The following is a 20,491-nucleotide window of genomic DNA, read 5'->3' as shown; positions in this document are numbered from 1 at the left end:
TAAATGGTTGCTAAGGCCTGCGCAGAGGAAGGAGTGGGAAGTGACTGATAATGGCTTTGGGATTTCTTTTGGGGTGATAAAAATGTTCCAGAATTAGATGGTGGTGATAGTTGTATAACTCTGGGAATATGCTAAAAACCACTTAATTATACACTTCAAAATGATGGATTTTACGGTACATAGATTATGTATCAATATGGCTGCTGTTTAAAGTAAAAAAATCTTACACTTCAAAATGGTAAATTTTATGGTATATAGATTATATATCAATAAGGCTGCTGTTTAAAGAAAAAAAACTTAAGTAAATTCACTTACTCTTGTGTCAACTCAGTACTGAATATAAATAGGTATTGCATAAGTTGAAGAAAAGTAACACTCAACGTACGACTATCAACAAAACATCCTTCTATTTTCTTGTAGTTTTCTGCAAACAATTTACATAATGTTCTTGATGACAATAAAAATATTGTGCATACTGGAAAAAAAAGAAGGGATGTTAACAATCACCAGATATTGAGGAAGTGTCTAACAGATCAATAAAAACTGATAAAACAATCAGTACAGTGCAAAAGGGTAAAAACAAAAAATTTTAAGATGTGTAAGTTTCAAAAAAGAAATTCACCTCCCATGACCCTTCTCCGAAATCCATCTATAATCTACTGTAAACCAAGAGATAGGAAATAGCCAACGCAGAACAGAGAAATGAAATTCTCAAGCTAATGGTGATTGGACACACCAGGGCCACCCTGTGTAGCGGCTGCAAATAACAACCAGTCAGGAGTGGAGCAGGATAGAGAAAGAACAAAGAAAGTGAATCCAATAGATAACTAATGTGTAAACATTCTGAATGGAGTTTTATGCTCCTAGAGGAAAACAACATTAAATTAAAGACCAGTATAGAACCAATCAAGTGACCAAACAAAAATGATTAACTCTGGGGAAAACAAAAGTATCCGATAAAGAAAATACAGTCTCATAACATTGGCCCAACTAATGAATAATACTAATGAAGTCATAAAAATATAACCACTAAATTATTTAAGACACATTATGCTATATCTGGACTCTGCCAGAAGAAAGGGCAGCGCAAGGCCGCTGCATGAGCTGGGGTCCTAGAAGGGGCACCCAGGTGTTGGCACCACAGCCCAAGGTCTGCACCGGGCTGCTGTACTTACTGGTGGAAGAGTACCCTCCCCTAATCCACACAAAGGCACGACAGGAGCTAGTCCAGGCCTGGGGACAGTGAGTGCAGATGTGTTTTCCGAGAGCCAGTCTCAATCACCTACAATTAATGGATATACAGTCATGTGCCACATAACGACATCTCAATGGACAAAATGGACCACATATACAACAGTAGTCCTATAAGATTATAATATTGTATTTTTACTGTACTTTTTTTTTTGGGGGGGGGGGAGACAGGGTCTGGCTCTGTTGCCTAGGATGGAGCACAGTGGCGCAATCTTGTCTCACTGCAACCCCCACCTCCCGGGCTCAAGCCATCCTCCCACCTCATCCTCCCAAGTAGCTGGGACTACAGGCCTATACCACCACACCCAGCTAATTTTTTGGATTCTTTGGTAGAGAAGGGGTTTTGTCATGTTGCCCAGGCTGGTCTCAAATTCCTGGGCTCAAGTGACCTGCCCACCTCAGCCTCCCAAAGTGCTGAGATCACAGGCATGAGCCACCATGCCTGGCCCTACTGTACCTTCTCTATACTTAAATATATTTAGATACACAAATACAAGTTTGCTACAACTGCCTAGAGCATTCAGTAGAGTACCATGCTGTACAGTTTGTAACCGAGGAGTAACAGGCTATACCACAGAGCCTAGGTGTGCCATGCTGTATAGTTTGTAACCGAGGAGTAACAGGCTATACCACAGAGCCTAGGTGTGCCATGCTGTATAGTTTGTAACCGAGGAGTAACAGGCTATACCACAGAGCCTAGGTGTGCCATGCTGTATAGTTTGTAACCGAGGATAACAGGCTATACCACAGAGCCTAGGTGTGCCAGGTTATAGGCACACACTACACATCCAGGTCTGTGTCAGTTTACTCGACGATGTTTGCACGACAATGGAATTGCCTAACACATTTCTCAGAACGTAGCTACATCATTAAGTGATGCATGATTATAAGGAAACCTGGGGGAAAAAAATCAAGAAGAAAATAAAGAACAACATAAGCAAGTTTCTTTTAAAAAAAAAAAAAGGTAGGCCAGGTATGGTGGCTCACGTCTGTAATCCCAGCACTTTGGGAGGCCGAGGTGGGCAGATTACCAGAGGTCAGGAGTTTGAGACCAACCTGACCAACACAGAGAAACCCCATCTCTAGCAGCCTAGTTTAGGGAGCTGCTTGATGCCCACAGGGCTATACTGCCCCAGAGAAGGAGCCCACATACAGCACCATCTAGAAAGCCAAGCCATAGCTGTGTATATTCTGCTCCGTGAACTAGTGGTCACTGCCTCCTCTGAAATGACAGAGGCTACCCTGTCATTACAACAGCGTTCTCCAGGAAAGCAGCTACTGCTCTCTCTATCCTAGAAACAAACTCTTAAAGAGGTTTGCCTTCCACATCCTAGTGACTGCGACACTCTAACTGTGGGCTGATTTCACATGCCATTGGTGTGCTCACCAACTGGGCCTGTTGCTTCCAGAGGATCCCCATCTCAAGCCTGCAGACCAGCCCCAGTAATCCACAGCCAGGCGAGTGTTTCCAGGGGAGTCCCATCTCAAACTGATGAACCAACCCTTATGACTCAGTAACACACTCACTAGCTAGGCATGCAGCTTCCTGAGACTGCCGCCTTCCTCCACAACCCCCAATCCTGAGCAGAAAAACAAACTGCACATGCTCCTGCAGCCTAGGTCACCAAGGCACTCACAGGTATCACCAAAATGGATAATAGCAAAAGAAAAAAAAAGGCAAAAGCACAGATACTACATTATTCTGTCCTCCCGGAACTAAAGCAGATGCAACCCATCCAACTGTCACCCTAAGACACTTCTCCAGGTGAAAGTCTTTCTCTACATAAACTACTCTATACAACTGGAAAAGGTGACCATGTCAACAGTATCATAAATATAAACGTAGGAGATAAGAAACATGAAAATGCAACGAAACTCGACACCACCAAAGGTGCATAATGTTTCACAAAGTTACCCTAAATAAATGGCAATTTTCAAACTGCCTTAAAAGGAATTTCAAATATTGATCTTAAGAAAATTCAATGAGATACAAGAGAATACAGACAGAAAACCTAACAAATAATTAAAAAAAGCCATAACCTGAATGAGAAATTCAACAAAGACATAGATATCATTAAAGAAAACAAACCAACAGAAACCTTAGGAATGAAGAACTGAACGAGTGAAATAAAAAGCACAACTGAGCTTCAACGGCACACTAGGTCAAACAAAAGAAAGAATTTCTGAACTTGCAGACAGGACTTTTGAAATAACCCAGCCTGAGGGAAAAAAGGAGAAAAAAAGAGGAAAAAAAATCAAAGAAAGCCTATGAGACTTGTGCCATGACATTACGATAACAGATTTTGGAGATACAGAAGAGAAACAGAGAGAAGAGACAGACAAAGACGCAGAAAACTTATTTAACAAAATAATAGCTGAAAATCTCCCAATTCTTGGGAGACATATGGACACCCAGTTCCATGAAGCTTAAAGGGTCTAATACATATTCAACCCAAAAAGGCCTTGTCTAAGTACATTATAATCAATTTGTCAAAAGTCAAACACAAAGAAAAAATTCTAAAATTAGCAAGAGAGAAGCATCAAATCCCAAGTAAGCAAGTCTCCTTTAGACTATCAGGAGTTTTCACAGCAGAAACCTTGAAGGCTAGGAGAGATTAGGATGATATATTCAAACAAAGTGCTAATGAGAAATCTGTCAGCAAAGAGTACTGTACTTAGCACAGCTACCCATCAGAAATTAAAGAAATAAAGTCTTTACCAGACAAGCAAATGCTTATGGAATTCATCACCCTAAGACCAGCCTGACAAGAAATGCTTAAGGGAGTGCTTCAATCACAAGTGAAAGAACAATAACTACTAATGCAAAAACACAGGACATTATCAACCTGTTAAAAATAAATTAACATTCAAATTGAGAATTCTACATTACTGAAATGATGCTTTAGAATCTTTCAAATCACTCTTGAGAAAGGTGAACATCAAAATAGTCAAAGATATTTATATCCACAATGAGTTCTTAATAAATGCCCAATACAGAACAATATAAATTAAGGCAAAAAAGTACAAATTTTGTGCATTGACAGGGGATGTGGGGATAGTATAGCAGGTTCGTGTGTGATCAAAACTTTTTATCAGCTTTAAATAGTCTATCACAACTATAAATTTTTAAATGTAAGCTCCAGAGTAACCAAAGAGAAAAAAATTACACCAGATATGTCAATGAAATAAAGAATCAAAGTTTATCAGTACAGAAACTCACCAAATCATAAAGCGAACAATAAAAGAAACAAAAGATCTACAAAACAACCAGAAAACAATTAACAAAATGACAGAAGTTAACTTCTTGCCTTTTAATAATATCTTTGAATACAGACAGTTTCAATTCTCCAATAAAAAGATGTAGAGTGGCTGAATGGTTTTTCATACATGTTTCCCTAGTCCAGACACCCAAGAGTATGTCCTTCTCTAGGGCATAAGAAAATCTAGAGTTATATTTAGGGCATCATAATGTGTGGGGAAGAGTGGACCGAGCTGGCATGCTCACAATGACCAAATTATGTTCGCCATATTTTAATCCAATACATTGATCTACTATTAACTTGTAAACAATGTATTTGTTTTCGAGACACATTCCAGGAAGACCAGAGAAACTGACTTTTATCTATGTGGAATAATCCACTGGCAAATTTCTTTTAGGATAGACCAAAGCTGATCTAGAACATAATCTTTACATAGCTGGATCCTTCCCATCAGACGAGAAAGAACATCTGGGGTGAAAGGCTCCATTAGAAGAGCAATGTGGGATGGTGCTGTGTTAATTGGTAGTCCCTGCCCTACATGTTTGTAGAGGACTGGAGCCCAGAGTGGGCCATGGTCAACTTATATGTTGAAGTGAAGACCTCCTTCTAGGTGTGCATGTGCTTATTACAGACATGCCACAGTACGAAGTACCCCAGGACTACAAGAAAAAATAAGAATACATGCTGTATCCATGATCATGAGGCACACAGGCCAGAGTGCCAGCTGTGGAATCGCACAGCTCGGGTCCAAAGCCTGGCTGGGCCATGACCACCTGAATGATCTGAAGAACGGTCTCAGGCAAATTGGTAAAAAGAAGTGGAGATCCTGGTTGCCAACGAGGTATGTGGTAAGAGGCAGCATCCAGTCAGGTCAGGGCACCGTGTCCTCTCCTTGGAAACCTGCGCAGCGAGGCTGGTGGCCCTCAAGGCCACAGAGGCCATGGAGAAGGCGGGCCTGGCTCCAGGCGGCACAGAGGCACTGGAGAGGTCCCCGGGGGAGCCTGGCGGGATCTGGCTGGTCCTGCGCTCTGCTTCCAGGTTCTGGCCCTGTAAACCGTCGTATAGGGCCAAGACAGGGCCACTGGGGGTCAGGCGCCAGGCAGGAAGGACTCTGGCAGATCAGCCCCACAATGCCCACAGCCCCACAGGGTGGCCCATCCAGGGCCACACACCTGCCCCCAGGAGCAGGACGTCCCTGAGGCTAGAGAGTCCAGCTGGACCGGTGGAGGGGCCTCATCCTTTGCCCTTTGACTCCTCTTATAGGTGCCCTCACTGGGCACCTGCACACTCCTCCACACCCTGGCTCTGTCACCAGCCCCATAGTGATGTCATAAGCTCCCAGGTGCCCAGTGCGCACCCAGCCACAGAGAAGTGGGTGACTTAGGAGTATCCTCTCCACTTCTGACCCCTAGTTTCGTCTGCGCACAACTTGCTCAAAATGGGCAACTCACTAAGCATATTTTGTTCCTGGTTCCGCCGCAGGTCCCGGCGAGGCCATCCGCAACGTGCTCCTCTAAACGTATTTTGTTCCTGGTTCCAGCGCAGGTTCTGGCCACGCCATTGGCATCGTGATCGTCTTGTCTATGAGCCCTTCCCAGCTGGCAGGGCTCACCCTGCGGCTCCTGCACCTATGCCTGCCTCCAGAACCCTGGGCTGTTCCCGATTCCTCTTCTACTATCAGCGACATCCTGGGCCTTCTTTTCCAGCCAGGTGGGACGGCGCCCCTACGAGGCTGTGTCTTCTCCCTCGGAACAGGGGCACCCCACCGAGGGTCCCGCCTCCTGTGGTCTGGAGCCCCCCGTCAAGGAAGAAACCCGTGCTGTCTGCTCGCAACTCCATGATGTTCGGACACCCCAGCCCTGTGAGGATCCCTCGTCTCAGACGCACGTTTAACCTCCGACTGCCTTCATTAGACGAGCAGGTGATCCCAGCCAGGCTCCCGAAGACAGAGGTGAGGGAAGACCAAGTAGAGACCCAGGGGCAGGAGGACAAGAAAAGGGGCCCCTGTAGCAATGGGGAAGCAGCCTCCACCTCTAGGCCCCTGGAGACTCAGGGCAACCTCACTTCCTCCTGGTGCAGTCCCAGGCCCTTGGAGGGAAATGCCCACCTCAAGAGCCTGACAGAAAAGAACCAGAATGACAAGGCCCAGGTGCATGCAGTGAGTTTCTACTCCAAGGGCCATGGAGTCTCCAGCTCACACAGCCCTGCTGGAGGCATCCTTCCCTTTGGGAAGCCTGACCCAGCTCCAACAGCGCTCCCTGCCCCAGTTCCGGGCTGCTCCCTGTGGCCAGAGAAGGCAGCCTTGAAGGTGCTGGGTAAAGACCACCTGCCCAGCTCTCCTGGCTTGCTGATCGCGGGGAACGACATGCAGCTCAAAGATCCTGCAGCCCTTCTTGGATCAAGTAGCTCTTCTCCACCCAGAGTTGCCGGCCACGGGTCCCGCAAAAGAAAGCTGTCAGGGCCACGACGGCAGCTGCAACCCACCCCTCCCCTGCAACTGAGGTGGGATAGAAATGAGCAGGCCCCACCCGCTAAGCTTCCCTGCCTGTCTCCTGAGGCACTGTTAGAGCTGGGTCAGACTTCCCAAAGGGAAGGACGCCTCCAGCTGGGCAACATCGATAAGAACATGGGGGTGTTAAGTAGAACATCAGAATCCAGGAGACGAAAACAGCCGCTTGGGAGGAGAAAGAAGATACGGCAGGGCAGGCGCCGTGGCTCACGCCTGTAATCCAGCACTCTGGGAGGCCGAGGCGGTGGATCACGAGGTCAAGAGATCAAGACCTGAAGAGCATCTCTGCCTGGTCCCCGCATCATCTGAGAAGTAAGGAACGCCTCTGCCCGGCCGCCCCACAGTCTGGGAGGTGAGGAGCGTCTCTGCCTGGCCACCAACCCGTCTGGGAGGTGAGGAGTGCCTCTGCCTAGCGCCACCCCTCCCACCCCACTGTATGGGAAGTGAGGAGCATCTCTGATTGGCCACCTCACAATCTGGGAGGTGAGGAGCACCTCTGCCTGGCCACCAACCCGTCTGGAAGATGAGGAGCGCCTCTGCCTGGCCACCAACTTGTCTGGGAGGTGAGGAGCGCCTCTGCCCAGTGCCACCACCCCACCCCACCGTATGGGAAGTGAGGAGCATCTCTGCTTGGCCACCAACCCATCTGGGAGGTGAGGGGCGCCTCTGCCTGGCCACCAACTTGTCTGGGAGGTGAGGAGCGGCTCTGCCCAGCGCCACCCCCCCACCCCACCGTATGGGAAGTGAGGAGCATCTCTGCTTGGCCACCAACCCATCTGGGAGGTGAGGAGCACCTCTGCCTGGCCACCAACTTGTCTGGGAGGTGAGGAGCGGCTCTGCCCAGCGCCACCACCCCACCCCACCGTATGGGAAGTGAGGAGCATCTCTGCTTGGCCACCAACCCATCTGGGAGGTGAGGAGCGCCTCTGCCTGGCCACCAACCCGTCTGGGAGGTGAGGAGCGCCTCTGCCTGGCCACTAACCCGTCTGGGAGGTGAGGAGCGGCTCTGCCCAGCGCCAACCCCCCCCCCACCCCACTGTATGGGAAGTGAGGAGCATCTCTGATTGACCACCTCACAATCTGGGAGGTGAGGAGCACCTCTGCCTGGCCACTAACCCGTCTGGGAGGTGAGGAGCGGCTCTGCCCAGCGCCACCACCCCACCCCACTGTATGGGAAGTGAGAAGCATCTCTGCTTGGCCGTCTCACAATCTGTGAGGTGAGGAGCCCCTCTGCCTGGCCACCAACTCGTCTAGGAGGTGAGGAGCACCTCTGCTTGGCCACCAACCCGTCTGGGAGGTGAGGAGCGCCTCTGCCCAGCGCCATCCCCCCACCCCACTGTATGGGAAGTGAGGAGGGTCTCTGCTTGGCCACCAACCCGTCTTGGAGGTGAGGAGTGCCTCTGTCCAGCGCCCCCACCCCCACCCCACTGTATGCAAAGTGAGGAGCATCTCTGCTTGGCCGTCACAGTCTGGGAGGTGAGGAGCGCCTCTGCCTGGCCACCAACCCGTCTGGGCAGTGACGAGCGCCTCTGCCTGGCCCCCGCCCCGTCTGGGCAGTGACGAGCTCCTCTGCCTGGCCCCCCGCCCAGTCTGGGAAGTGAGGAGCGCCTCTGCCTAGCCTCCCGCCAGGTCTGGGAAGTGGGGAGCGCCTCTGCCTGGCCCCCCGCCCCATCTGGGCAGTGACGAGCGCCTCTGCCTGGCCCCCCGCCCGGTCTGGGAAGTGAGGAGCGCCTCTGCCCCGCTGCCTCACAGTCTGGAAAGAGAGGAGCACCTCTTTCTGGCCGCCGTCCCGTCTTGGCAGTAAGAAGTGCCTCTGCTCAGCCCCCTCACCGCCTCTGTCCGGCCCCCTCACCGTCTGGGAAATGAGGAGCGCCTCTGCCTGGCCACCGCCCCGGGCGTCTGCGAAGTGAGGAGCCCTTCTGCCTGGCCTCCGCCCTGTCTGGGCAATGAGGAGCATCTCTGCCCGGGCCCCTCACCGTTTGTAAGGGAGGAGCGCCTCTGCCCAGACCCTGCACCCTCTGGGAAGTGAGGAGCGCTTCTGCCCGGCAACCGCCCTGTCTGGGAAGTGAGGAGCACCTCTGCTCGGCCCCCTCACCATCTGGGAAGCGAGGAGCGTCTCTGCCGGGCTGCTGTACAACCCTCCAGGTGTGAAGTGACAGTCTTGTGTGTGATCTTTCTGCCCTTCCCAAGTTTGTATTTTTGACATTAAAGTTAAGCTTTTAATTAAAAAAAAGAGATCGAGACCATTCTGGCCACCATGGTGAAACTCCATCTCCACCGAAAATACAAAAATTAGCCGGGCATGGTGGCTCGTGCCTGTAGTCCCAGCTACTCGGGAGGTTGAGGCAGGAGAATGGCTTGAACCCGGGAGGCGGAGGTTGCAGTGAGCCGAGATTGCGCCACTGCACTCCAGCCTGGCGACAGAGCAAGACTCAAGTATACAAAAGACCCAAGTATGTAAGCAATATATACCATATAAATGGGTAGTGAGATTAAGTATCAGCAAGATACCAAGCCTCCTAAATTAATCCATAAATTCAACACACTTCTAATAAAAAACCCAAATGCATTTTTTTGGTTAAGTATGATCACCCAAACCTAAACTCACAGTGAAGAAGGGTCAAGAATAGCCTAGACAATTCTGAAGAACATGGAGGTAGAAAGACACTCTAATCAACGTTTATTATAAAGCTGTGGTATATATGAATGAGTCTCTGGTACACAGAGATACAAACATACCCAATGAATAAAAATAAAGCCATAAACAGACCCTTTAGAAGGGAATCTGGCTTACCAAAGAAGGGAAATTCCCAAGCAGTAGGTAAATACTAGATTATTCAACTAATAATGCTGGGACAACTGGCCATCATATGGAAAACAATCAAATTAGACCTTTAGGGTAGGAAAGGATTCCCTAAGACCTCAAAAGACCAAATTATAAAAGATTGGTAAGTTTGGGCCGGGCGTGGTGGCTCACATCTGTAATCCCAGCACTTTGGGAGGCCAAGACGGGCAGATCACAAGGTCAGGAGATCGAGACCATCCTGGCTAACACAGTGAAACTCCGTCTCTACTAAAAATACAAAAAATTAGCCAGGTGTGCCGGTGTGCGCCTGTGGTCCCAGCTACTGGGGAGGCTGAGGCAGGAGAATGGCGTGAACCCGGGAGGCGGAGCTTGCAGTGAGCCAAGATCGTGCCACTGCACTCCAGCCTGGGTGACAGAGCGAGACTCTTGTCTCAAAAAAAAAAAAAAAAAAAAAAAAGATTGGTAGGTTTGATTTCAGAATATATAAAACTTTTATAAGACTAAAGAGATCTTCAGAAGTGAAGAATAAAAGCTTCTCTGTGATCAGATCAGAATCAGAACAATACTACTCAGGAAAATATCTCGTATCACACTTTAAAATAAACTAAATATTTTTATGGCAACAGGAATATATGGTAAAATTATAAATATAAGCAAAGACAATCACCAACTTCAAGACGGTGGTTATCTGTATGAGAGGCAAGAGTAAGTGACAGAGGCGAAGGAATTTCTTAAGATACATTTGTAATATTGTATTTATCTGTAAAAGTAAGTTTGAATTAAAAATAGCAAACTGTTAACACCTATTAATTCTGGGTGGCAGGTATATAGGTGTCTGATATCAACTTTCTGTATTCTTAATATATTTCTTAATTAATGAAAATACATACAATATAGCAAAGATAGCCAAGAGAATGAAAAGTGAAAAATAGATGAGACACTGGAAGCAAGCAGGGAAGAGGCGTAAGTGAGCAGAAGCTCCATAATTCATACTGTGGGGTCAACAGGTGTTGTCTGTAGTTGGTGAATCAACAAATGGTAGTTAAGCATACTATAGTATCTAGAATTACGAAGGTAACATGCAACAGATTTAAAATCAGAAAATAACCAGATGGGTAAAAACCAGGAGTCTGTTGCTTTTCATTTTAAGTGTTCAACCATTTGAAATATTAACACGTGCACATTCTTGGAAAAAAGGGCAAGCATTAATGCTTACGTTGGAGATTTTTAAAAATGTCTATATCATCCCTAGAATAAATTTTTTTAAATCAGGAGCTAAAGCTGTTACTCCTGGGAACTTCTAAACGTCTTGTTTCAGATAAAAAAGGACTACTACATATAAAGCACAATACACTGCAGGTTACTACAAGAAGCCAAATACAAGTATTTCAGGTAGCAAAATCAATTTACCCTGAAACGATGTTGTAGTTGAGAGCAGGATGGTCTTTCGGGACAGGAGGAACAAGAGGTTCTGGCTGCCACTCTTCAATCAGTTCTTCTTTTTCCTATAGGAGAAAAAGAATTAAAATACAGTGCAGTGCTAATATTATCAATTATTAGTGTCTCTGCAACTTCACTATCTCTTATTATTCTAATTCTACTAACTATTCTCAAGTTCGCTGTCACTCTTATTCAAGCTTATGTCTTCACATTATTCGTAAGTCTTTGTTTGCATGATAATACATAATGACCCACCAGACACATGCCTACCAGATAGTTGTACCTAGCCCTTGACCACTAACAGGAGCTCTCTCAGCTCTCCGAATAACATCTGGCCTACCCATAGGATTACTTTAATTCTACCACTCTTAAAAGTTAAAACTTTAGGCCTACTAACCAACACACTGACTATATATCAATGATGACGTGATATTGTCCAAGAAAGTACATTCCAAGGCCACCACACAGCAGTTGTCCAAAAAGGCCTCTGATACGGGATGCTCCTATTATCTCAGAAGTATTCTTCTTTGCCAGTTTTTTCTGGGCATTCTATCACTCCAGTTTAGCACCAACCCCAGAATTAGGAGGACACTGACCCCCAACAGGTATTCTTCCCCTGAACCCTTTAGAAGTACCTCTCCTAAATACGTCTGTATTACTTGCATCAGGAGTTCCAATTACTTGAGCCCATCACAGCCTAATAGAAGGTAACCAAAAACAAGTAATTCAAGCACTATTTACCACAATCCTTAGGAGTCTATCTCACCCTTCTAAAATCTCAGAATATTTCGAGGCCCCCTTTATTATCTCTGATGGAATCTACAGCTCAACATTCTTTATAGCCACAGGCTTTCATGGACTTCATGTTATTATTGGATCAACAATTCTCACCATCTGCCTTCTCTGCCAATTAAAATCTCATTTTAGGCCAGGCATGGTGGTTCATGCCTGTAATCCCAGCACTTTCGGAGGCCGAGGTGGGCAGATCACCTGAGGTCGGGAGTTCAAGACCAGCCTGACCAACATGGAGAAACCCCGTCTCTAATAAAAATACAAAATTTGCCAGGCGTGGTGGTGGCACATGCCTATGATCCCAACTACTTGGGCAGGCTGAGGCAGGAGAATTGCTTGAACCTGGGAGGCAGAGGCTGCGGTGAGGCGAGATTGCGCCATTGCACTCCAGCCTGGGCAGCAAGAGTGAAACTCTGTTTCAAAAAAAAAAAATTCATTTTACATCCAACCACCATTTGACTTTGAAGCCACCACCTGATATTGACACTCTGTAGATGTCGTATGACTATTCCTATGTGCCTCTATCTACTGATGAGGGTCCTACTACTCTTTTAGTATAAGCAGTACCACTGACTTCCAATCAACTAGTTTCGACAAAGTCTGAAAAAAAGTAATTAACCTAGCACTAGCCCTAATAACTGACACCTTATTAACTCTATTAGTAGCAATTACATTTTGACTCCCATAATTTAATACTTATATAGAAAAATCCAGCCCTTATGAATGTGGATTTGATCCATTAACCTCTACCTGCCTCCTCTTCTCCATAAAATTCTTCCTAGTAGCCATCACATTTCTCCTATTCGATTTAGAAATCGCCCTACTACTACCCCTGCCATGAGCCCTTCAAACAAATAACCTTATCCTAATAATCAGCACAGCCCTTCTACTAATTACCATTCTAATCCTAGGCCTAATTTATGAATGAACCCAAAAAAGGATTAGATTGAGTTAAATTGGTAAATAGTTTAAATTAAATGATTCTGACTCATTAGATTACGATAGACCATATTTACCAAATGCCATTTATTTATATTAACATTGTATTAGCATACACCGTAGCACTGCTGGGAGTACTAATCTATCGATCCCACCTAACATCATCCCGATTATGCCTAGAAGGCATCATACTGTCAATATTTATCATAAATATGCTCGTAACTGTAAACATGCATTTCACTCTAGGATTCCTCATACCCACTATCCTCTTGGTATTTGCTGCCTGCAGAGCCGCAGTAGGCCTTGCTTTGCTAGTCTCCATCTCCAACGCATCTGGCCTAGACTATGTACAAAATCTAAATTGACTCCAATGCCAAAAATTATCATTCCAACAACTATAGTGTTACAATATGACTCTCCAAAAACTCTATAATCTGAATATAGCTACTCGTAGCCTATTCATCAGCCTCATTACCCTATTTTTTAATCAACCTAACAATAATTCATCTAACTTCTCATTAACTTTTTCTTCTGAACCATTAACATCACCTCTTCCAATCCAAACAGCCTGACTACTACCTCTTATAATCCCAGCAGGCCAACATCACCTGTCTAATGAATCACCCCTATGGAAAAACACTCAGTATTTCCAAATTAATTTTCCTACAAACTTTTAAAATTACAGCATTTACAGCCACAGAACTAGTTATATTTTACATTCTTTTCAAAGCTACAGTCATCCCTACCCTAATCGTTATTACCCGCTGAGGTAACCAACCAGAATGCCTAATGCAAGCTCATATTTATTTTATACACTAATAGGATCTCCTCCCTTACTTATTACACTCATCCATACCTGAAATAGCTCAGGTTCACTAAATATCCTAATAATAATGTTTACTAATTAAGAACTATTGAACTCCTGATCTAACAACCTTATATGACTAGTATGTATTATGGCTTCTATAGTAAAAATACCTCTACATGGACTTCACCTATGACTCCCTAAAGCCCACATAGAAGTCCCTATTGCCAGCTCAATAGTACTTGCAGCAGTACTACTAAAACTAGGCGGCTACGGTATCATATGACTTACCCTCATCCTCAGCCCCCTAACAGAATATATATCCTACCCCTTCCTCATACTATCCTTATGAGGAATAGTTATAACAAGCTCTATTTGTCTAAGACAAACTGACTTAACATCACTTATGGCTTATTCCTCTGTAAGCCACATAGCACTTGTTGTTATAGCTATCCTTATTCAAACCTTTCCCTGAAGCTTTTCAGGCGCAGTCACTTTACATCAACTTCAGCAGTATCAAAATTGTCTGTTGCCATGCAAAAGTCACAGGGAATACACTGCTAGAAATACCATGTCTAGCTGTGGCTAGAATAAAAACAGAATCACTTCTGAGTTTTGTGCACTTACCACGCGCGCCTCTTTCCTTATCACGAGAGCTAGAGGCTCTTTTCCATTTAGTTTTGTGGGTGACTTGACAATTTATGAAAATTTAACTTCTATGCTCAGAATTTTTTTTTTCTTTACCATACACAACACATCAAAATTCCATTTGAGGTGGGTATGAGTAGGATTCTTTTCTACTCTGACTCTCCTTCAGGAAGACCACAGGGGAAACTTCATCCCACACTTCAGAAATAGTTGTGCTATTCTGCAGCAACTCACACAACCCTCATATGAACATTCAAACTCCAGCGGTTGCCCAGGCTTCCTTCTAACCATCTATTTGCAAGACTGCCGTTTACTCCTAGCAAAGTATCCAAGACATAAATGGTCTTCATTTGGGTACTGACTTTATTTCTAGATTTCCCCATATTTTGCCTACCCTGATATTTCATTCCCCTTGATTTCCTTACATTACAGAATGCTTTAACACACATAGTTGAGCCACCACAAATCCTTTCTGGAAGGACAGAGCAACTATAATCACATATTCAATAATTATAACAGATTTAATTTCTTACCTTGACTGTAAGATCAGATCGTTCTTGTAATTTGTAAGTCTTAGAGAAAAGAAGTCTGATTATCCAGAGTATCAGAATCCCTTCCAAAATAAGATGGTAAGCAGGAGCCTAAGAGTGAGTCAAAAACAAATAAGAAATGAAACATACACTTCTAACACCTGCACATAAAATTTACTACACCTGCATATACTGCCGCCTATGACTTTTAGCCTATTCGTAACAATTTACTTTAGAAGCTCCCTTAATTTCTATTCATTCCTTTCCCCATTTCTAATAGCAGGCGATTTCTCCTTCACATGAAAAACCCCTAATATTTTTTAGCTTTTAAAACTTCTTTAGGAATAAAAATTAAAAAAATAAAATCTAGGCCGGGCGTAGTGGCTCATACCTGTAATCCCAGCACTTTGGGAGGCCGAGGTGGGCAGATTACCTGAGGTAGGAAGTTCGAGACCAGCCTGACCAACATGGAGAAACCCTGTCTCTACTAAAAATACAAAATTAGCTGCGTGTGGTGGTGCACGCCTGTAATCCCAGCTACTTGGGAGGCTGAGGCAGGAGAATCGCTTGAACCCAGGAGGTGGAGGTTGTGGTGAGCCGAGATCATACCGCTGCACTCCAGCCTGGGCAACAGGAGCAAAACTCCATCTCAAATAAATAAATAAATAAATAAAATCTAACACAGAATCCCAATATTTAAAACAATATCAACTATCAGATTATTTAATTTCAGTGGTTATTTCTTTTTTGGGTACACTATACAAGATACTCATATTCTACATTCAATGTGCATAGGAATTGGGAGTAAGAAGTTTATCTTTATGATGAATTTTAAAATTTGCTCATCCCCCTAAATACAATTCATTTATGAATGTCTAAATACCCTTTTAGTTTTCTCAATAGTTGGATTCTAGCAAGCAAACATCTACCCAAGCCACTAGTTAAGAGTTCACTCCAAAAAGAAATCGTCTAAGAAAAGTTGAGAAACTATTTGTCTAGTGAATAAAAATCACAAACGCCACTTCTTTTCCTTCCCAGGAAATGTTACATAAAGGAGTTCTCCCAAGTCTCACTGCTGGACAGTTTTGGGGAATGAAAAGTTACACTACTGTCAGTCTTCAAAAAGGAAGCAAACAACATTTAACAGAAAACAATCCATTTCTTTAAAAAATCATTTATAAAAAACATCATTCAATTTTAGTGACTCATTTTGTCACTATAATTAACCTAATATTGGGCATCACTTAATATATGAGCGTAAGACAGAGCCATATCTGCTGTCTCTGCTATGTTTCAAGATAAAATTTCCAGTATGTCCTGCAATGGAAGACACCATCATTACCCCTACCAGTAGACAGTGATATGAAGTTTGGCGACACTAAATCATTAAAAGTAACGTGAAATTCACTTGAAATGAATGTAAGCTCTATAGGCACAGGCACTTTTGCCTATTTGTTCACCGCACTATCCCTAGCATCTAGACTTGTGTGGTCCAATGTGGACAGTCACTAAGTTACATGGGGCTATTTAAGTTAAATTTAAAATTCAGTTGCAGCTGGATGTGGTGGCTCATGCCTGTAATCCCAGCCTTTGAGAGGCCAAAGCAGGAGGACTGCTTGAGGCCAGGAGTTCGAGGCCAGCCTGGGCAACATAGCAAGTACCCCGCCTCTATTTAAAAAAAAAAAAAAAAAAGATTACTTGGGTGTGGTGGTATCTGGTCCTAGCTACTCGGGAGTCTAAGGCAGGAGAATCGCTTGAACCTGGGAGGCGGAGGTTGTAGTGAGCCGAGATCGCGCCATTGCACTCCAGCTTGAGCAACAATAGCGAAACTCCGTCTCAATAAATATCTACTAAACTAGTTGTATCTTTATAAGATAGAAAACTGATGTGCGCAGAAGAATGACAAACTATTTCTTATTCACAGATCCTAAATCACTTGGTTTCTTTTCGACAAAAACAAACTCCAGTTTATTACAATTTTATTCCCCAACGAACTGTTCCATAGTTCCAAAGAACTGACTTCCTTAGGACGTTCCCAGACCAAGGTTTTCCACTCATTTTCACCACTTCGTTTTATCGTCCGTCTAAACTCTGGTTTTTGCAGACCTGTCTCCTGCGACCCCTTATACATGTTCCTTTCCTGACCCTCCAGGGGACCCGGAGCATAAGAACTCAAACCGAGACCCTCGGTCCCAGCCCCTACCCGTTCCTCCCTACACTCAACCGCTGGGAATAGAAGCTCCCGGCAGTCCTTCCAGCAAGAGACGCCGAGTCTGGGCGTGACCGAGCCAGTCCCGCCGAGGTCCCAGGCCACAAATCCACACGCGCCGTCCCACCCTCCCCAGGCCCGGGTGTGGTCGCGGACCGCTCACGGCGCGGAGCCCACCTCATAGAGTGCCTGAACCATCTCCACCAGGACCCACTGCTCCGTGGCGGTCGCCATAGTTAACCGCTTCCTTCCGGAAGGCCGGTCACAAATACGTTCTAAAAGTGCGCGTCGCTGCTCAGTGACGTCTTCGCCTCCGAGGAGGGCGGGGCGGTGGAGCGCTGGGCACCGCCTCCTCGCACTTGCGCACTGGTTGAGGGAAGGCTGGACGGGGTCGGTTGGGATGCTGCAAAATTCTTCCAGGAATTGTTTACCTTGTGTCCATTACGCACTCTGCTGGATTCGGGATGGAAAAAGTAGTAATGAACGGGCCTTACCCTTGGCCATCAGCTGGGCGCAGAGTGTTAAAATGATTGAAATACGTTTACTTTTTTTTTGTTTTTGAGACGGAGTTTCGCTCTTGTTGCCCAGGCTGGATTGCAATGGCACGATCTTGGCTCACCGCAACCTCCGCCTCCCGGCTGCAAGCGATTCTCCTGCCTCAGCCTCCCGAGTAGCTGAGATTAGAGGCATGCGCCACCACGCCTGGTTAATTTTGTATTTTTAGTAGAGACGAGGTTTCAAAAGCGCCGGGATTAGAGGCGTGAGCCACCGCGCCTGGCCAATACGTTTACGTTTAGTAACATAAGTAATCCAGGAATGCATTATCATTAAGAAATGCATAATTATACACAAAAATAGCCAACTCAAATAGCACTTCCTATTTATCAGACAGGCCAAGGCTTTGCAGGTATTAAATCTATAGCGGTTTGGTGCAGAACCTTTTAAAGCCTTCCAATGCATATGCAAGCAGTGTGCACGCACACATACTTAATTGAATTGGATTTCTTACATATGATTGAGATCATAGGGACCATACTTTTCTACAACTTACTTTTTTCTTATTTTTTTTTCCAGCATTTTTTCCCCTAATATATCTCGTATTTAATGGCTGAAGACTTTCATGGAATAATTTGTGTATATTTCTCGTTCCATTTTATTTAAACATTTACCTATTGGTGAATACTTATGTTGTTCCCACCTTTCCTCTCTTACAAATAATGCTGCCATAACTGTCGATGTTCCTTCTATGTATACCTTTCTGTGCATGTTGGAGTTTTTCTGACCGGTTTCTTCAAAATGGAATATATCTAAAGACTATGCACGTTATTAATTTTGATAAGTACTGCCAAAATGGCTCAACCAATTAAAATAATTTGAAAGGTTTTCCATGCTCTAGTCCATGATGGATATTATCAATCTTCTAAAAAAATTTGCCAGTTTAATGGAGATAAAATGATACCTCACTAACCTTTATTATTGATGCTTCTGGTTACTCATGAGGTTGCACAGCTTCTTGTATGTTTAGTGGCATTTATAAACTCTATGAATCACCAGTTCATATTCTTAATCCATTTTTCTATTGATTATTTTTGCTTTCTTATGGATTTATAGGAACTCTATACATTCTGAATATCTTACATTTTTCTGTTTCATATGTGAAAACTATTTTTGCTCAGTTTCCCCCTAGTGGTTTCTGCTCTTTCATCATTCTTTAATTTTAAATTTTATGTAGTGCTTCAGTCTGTTCCCTTTGTGTCTCTGGATCTGCATATTGCTTAGAAAGGCCTTCTTCACCACATCTATGATTTCCAACCATTCATGCAGCAGTTTGTTGTTATTTGCAATTAGCTCTTTATTCTGGAAACTACATTTTTGTATAATGAGAGTTAAGGGACTTAATTATGTTTTTTTCCTAAAGGAATAACGATTTTTTGAGTGCCGTTTATTTGAGTAACCCTGACTTTCCCCAGTACTCTGAAATGGTGCCAATGATACTGATACAGGAGTTAAAAAGAAATTATTTAGGCAGATAGTGAGGGTAAGAGAGTCCTCAGCAGAGCTTCTTTCTGAACAAAAAGCAACCCCAAAATTATTTCTTTACTGACAAAGAGCAGCCTGAAAAATTGAGCTAGAAACATAGATAAGCAAGCTGGAAGCGCATAGGAGAATGCTGGCAGTTGTGCCAATAGAAAAGGGCTACCTGGAAACCAGGTATGTTCAACATGGAGACTCCGTCTTCCATTTTCTTTTTCACCACGTGTACAGTGAAGGAACAGGCAACAGGGCATCAGCCAGGTAGAGAAGCCATCTGCATAATCAAAGATTAGGGTGGGAGGCTAGCTTCTTCATGCACTGTGCAAATGGCACACCTGGTCCAACCAATCTTTCACTCCCTATGTAAATCAGACACTGCTTCCTCAAGTTCATCCATAAAACCCTGTGCATTTTACCGCAGAACTGGCAACCCATTTTCTTTGGGACCCCTTTCTCTGCACAGAGAGCTCTTCTCTTTCGTTTGCCTATTAAACTTCTGCTCTTAACCTCACTCTGGTGTGTCACGTCCTAGTTTTCCGTGGCTGTGGACCTCAGGTATTACCCCAGATAATGATGCCGCTACATTATATGCTACATTTCCACATAAGTTGGTACTATGGAACCCGTGTCAGTGCTCTGCCCACAGTCCTGTGCTTGCATGCATTTCCTCCCCCAGGTGCTTTCCTTCCAGCAGCCACGCCTGCGTTTCTCAGAGGACCCCCTCGAAGGCTGCCATTCCTACATTTCCTGCTCTCCTAGAGAGTTGGAAGTATCTGAGAATGTATCTTCTCCTGGGCAGTACTTACCACTGTGGATGACTGATGGTAGCTGGAATATAAATAGTGCAGCTTCCTTGCCCCACTTAGCAAGACAACTCTGAGGGGTGAACTTCACTATACTCTCTGCAATTCTGAGTCAATGGTACTATCTGCAAATTATTTTATGTACTTATCAAAAGGTGGAGTCTATTTTTCCTCTCCTTGAGGCTGGGCATATCTTTGTGGCAGCTTCTATAAGAGAATGCAGCTGCCATATAGAAAGATCATGTGAGAACCACATAGAGGGCGAAAGAGATGACTAAGGGGCCCCAGCTGCCCCAGCCCCTGGCTGTTTGAGTCTTACTAGTCCAGGTACCAGACGTGTGAGGGATGACACCTTCAAGGTGGCTCCAGTTCCAGCCACCATCTGGTTACCACCACTGAGAGACCCGGAGTGAGCTATGCCTAGCTAAGCCCAGATGACACCCAAATGTCTGGGCAAAATAAACG

The 20,491-nt window shown here is 44.8% G+C and overlaps 2 protein-coding genes and 1 pseudogene across 2 annotated transcripts in view; 1 reads left to right on the top strand and 2 right to left on the bottom strand.

Annotated features, from left to right (window-relative positions):
• The window catches only part of SPTLC1 (serine palmitoyltransferase long chain base subunit 1), a 75,049-nt gene extending 57,574 nt beyond the window's left edge, over positions 1-17,475 (bottom strand). The window contains exons 1-3 of the mRNA XM_007969734.3: positions 17,367-17,475; positions 14,984-15,091; positions 11,237-11,331 (exon numbers count right to left, since the gene is read on the bottom strand). Of these exons, the coding sequence (XP_007967925.1) occupies positions 11,237-11,331; positions 14,984-15,091; positions 17,367-17,423 (260 nt within the window). The 5' untranslated portion in view covers positions 17,424-17,475. The remainder of the gene's footprint in view (positions 1-11,236; positions 11,332-14,983; positions 15,092-17,366) is intronic.
• LOC103219748 (putative UPF0607 protein ENSP00000381418) lies at positions 5,452-7,312 on the top strand. The gene is made up of 2 exons (XM_037998350.2): positions 5,452-5,560; positions 5,924-7,312. Exons 1-2 carry the CDS (start codon positions 5,452-5,454, stop codon positions 7,237-7,239), a joined length of 1,425 nt encoding a protein of 474 aa, XP_037854278.2. The 3' UTR covers positions 7,240-7,312.
• On the bottom strand, positions 8,025-9,887 carry LOC140713014 (uncharacterized; annotated as a pseudogene).
• Positions 17,476-20,491: the final 3,016 nt, after the last annotated feature.

This window comes from Chlorocebus sabaeus, chromosome 12, assembly GCF_047675955.1.
Source record: "Chlorocebus sabaeus isolate Y175 chromosome 12, mChlSab1.0.hap1, whole genome shotgun sequence".
Taxonomy (NCBI): Eukaryota; Metazoa; Chordata; class Mammalia; order Primates; family Cercopithecidae; genus Chlorocebus; species Chlorocebus sabaeus.
The sequence above is the reverse complement of the archived record's forward strand: the minus strand, read 5'-3'. Positions and strand labels throughout refer to the sequence as shown.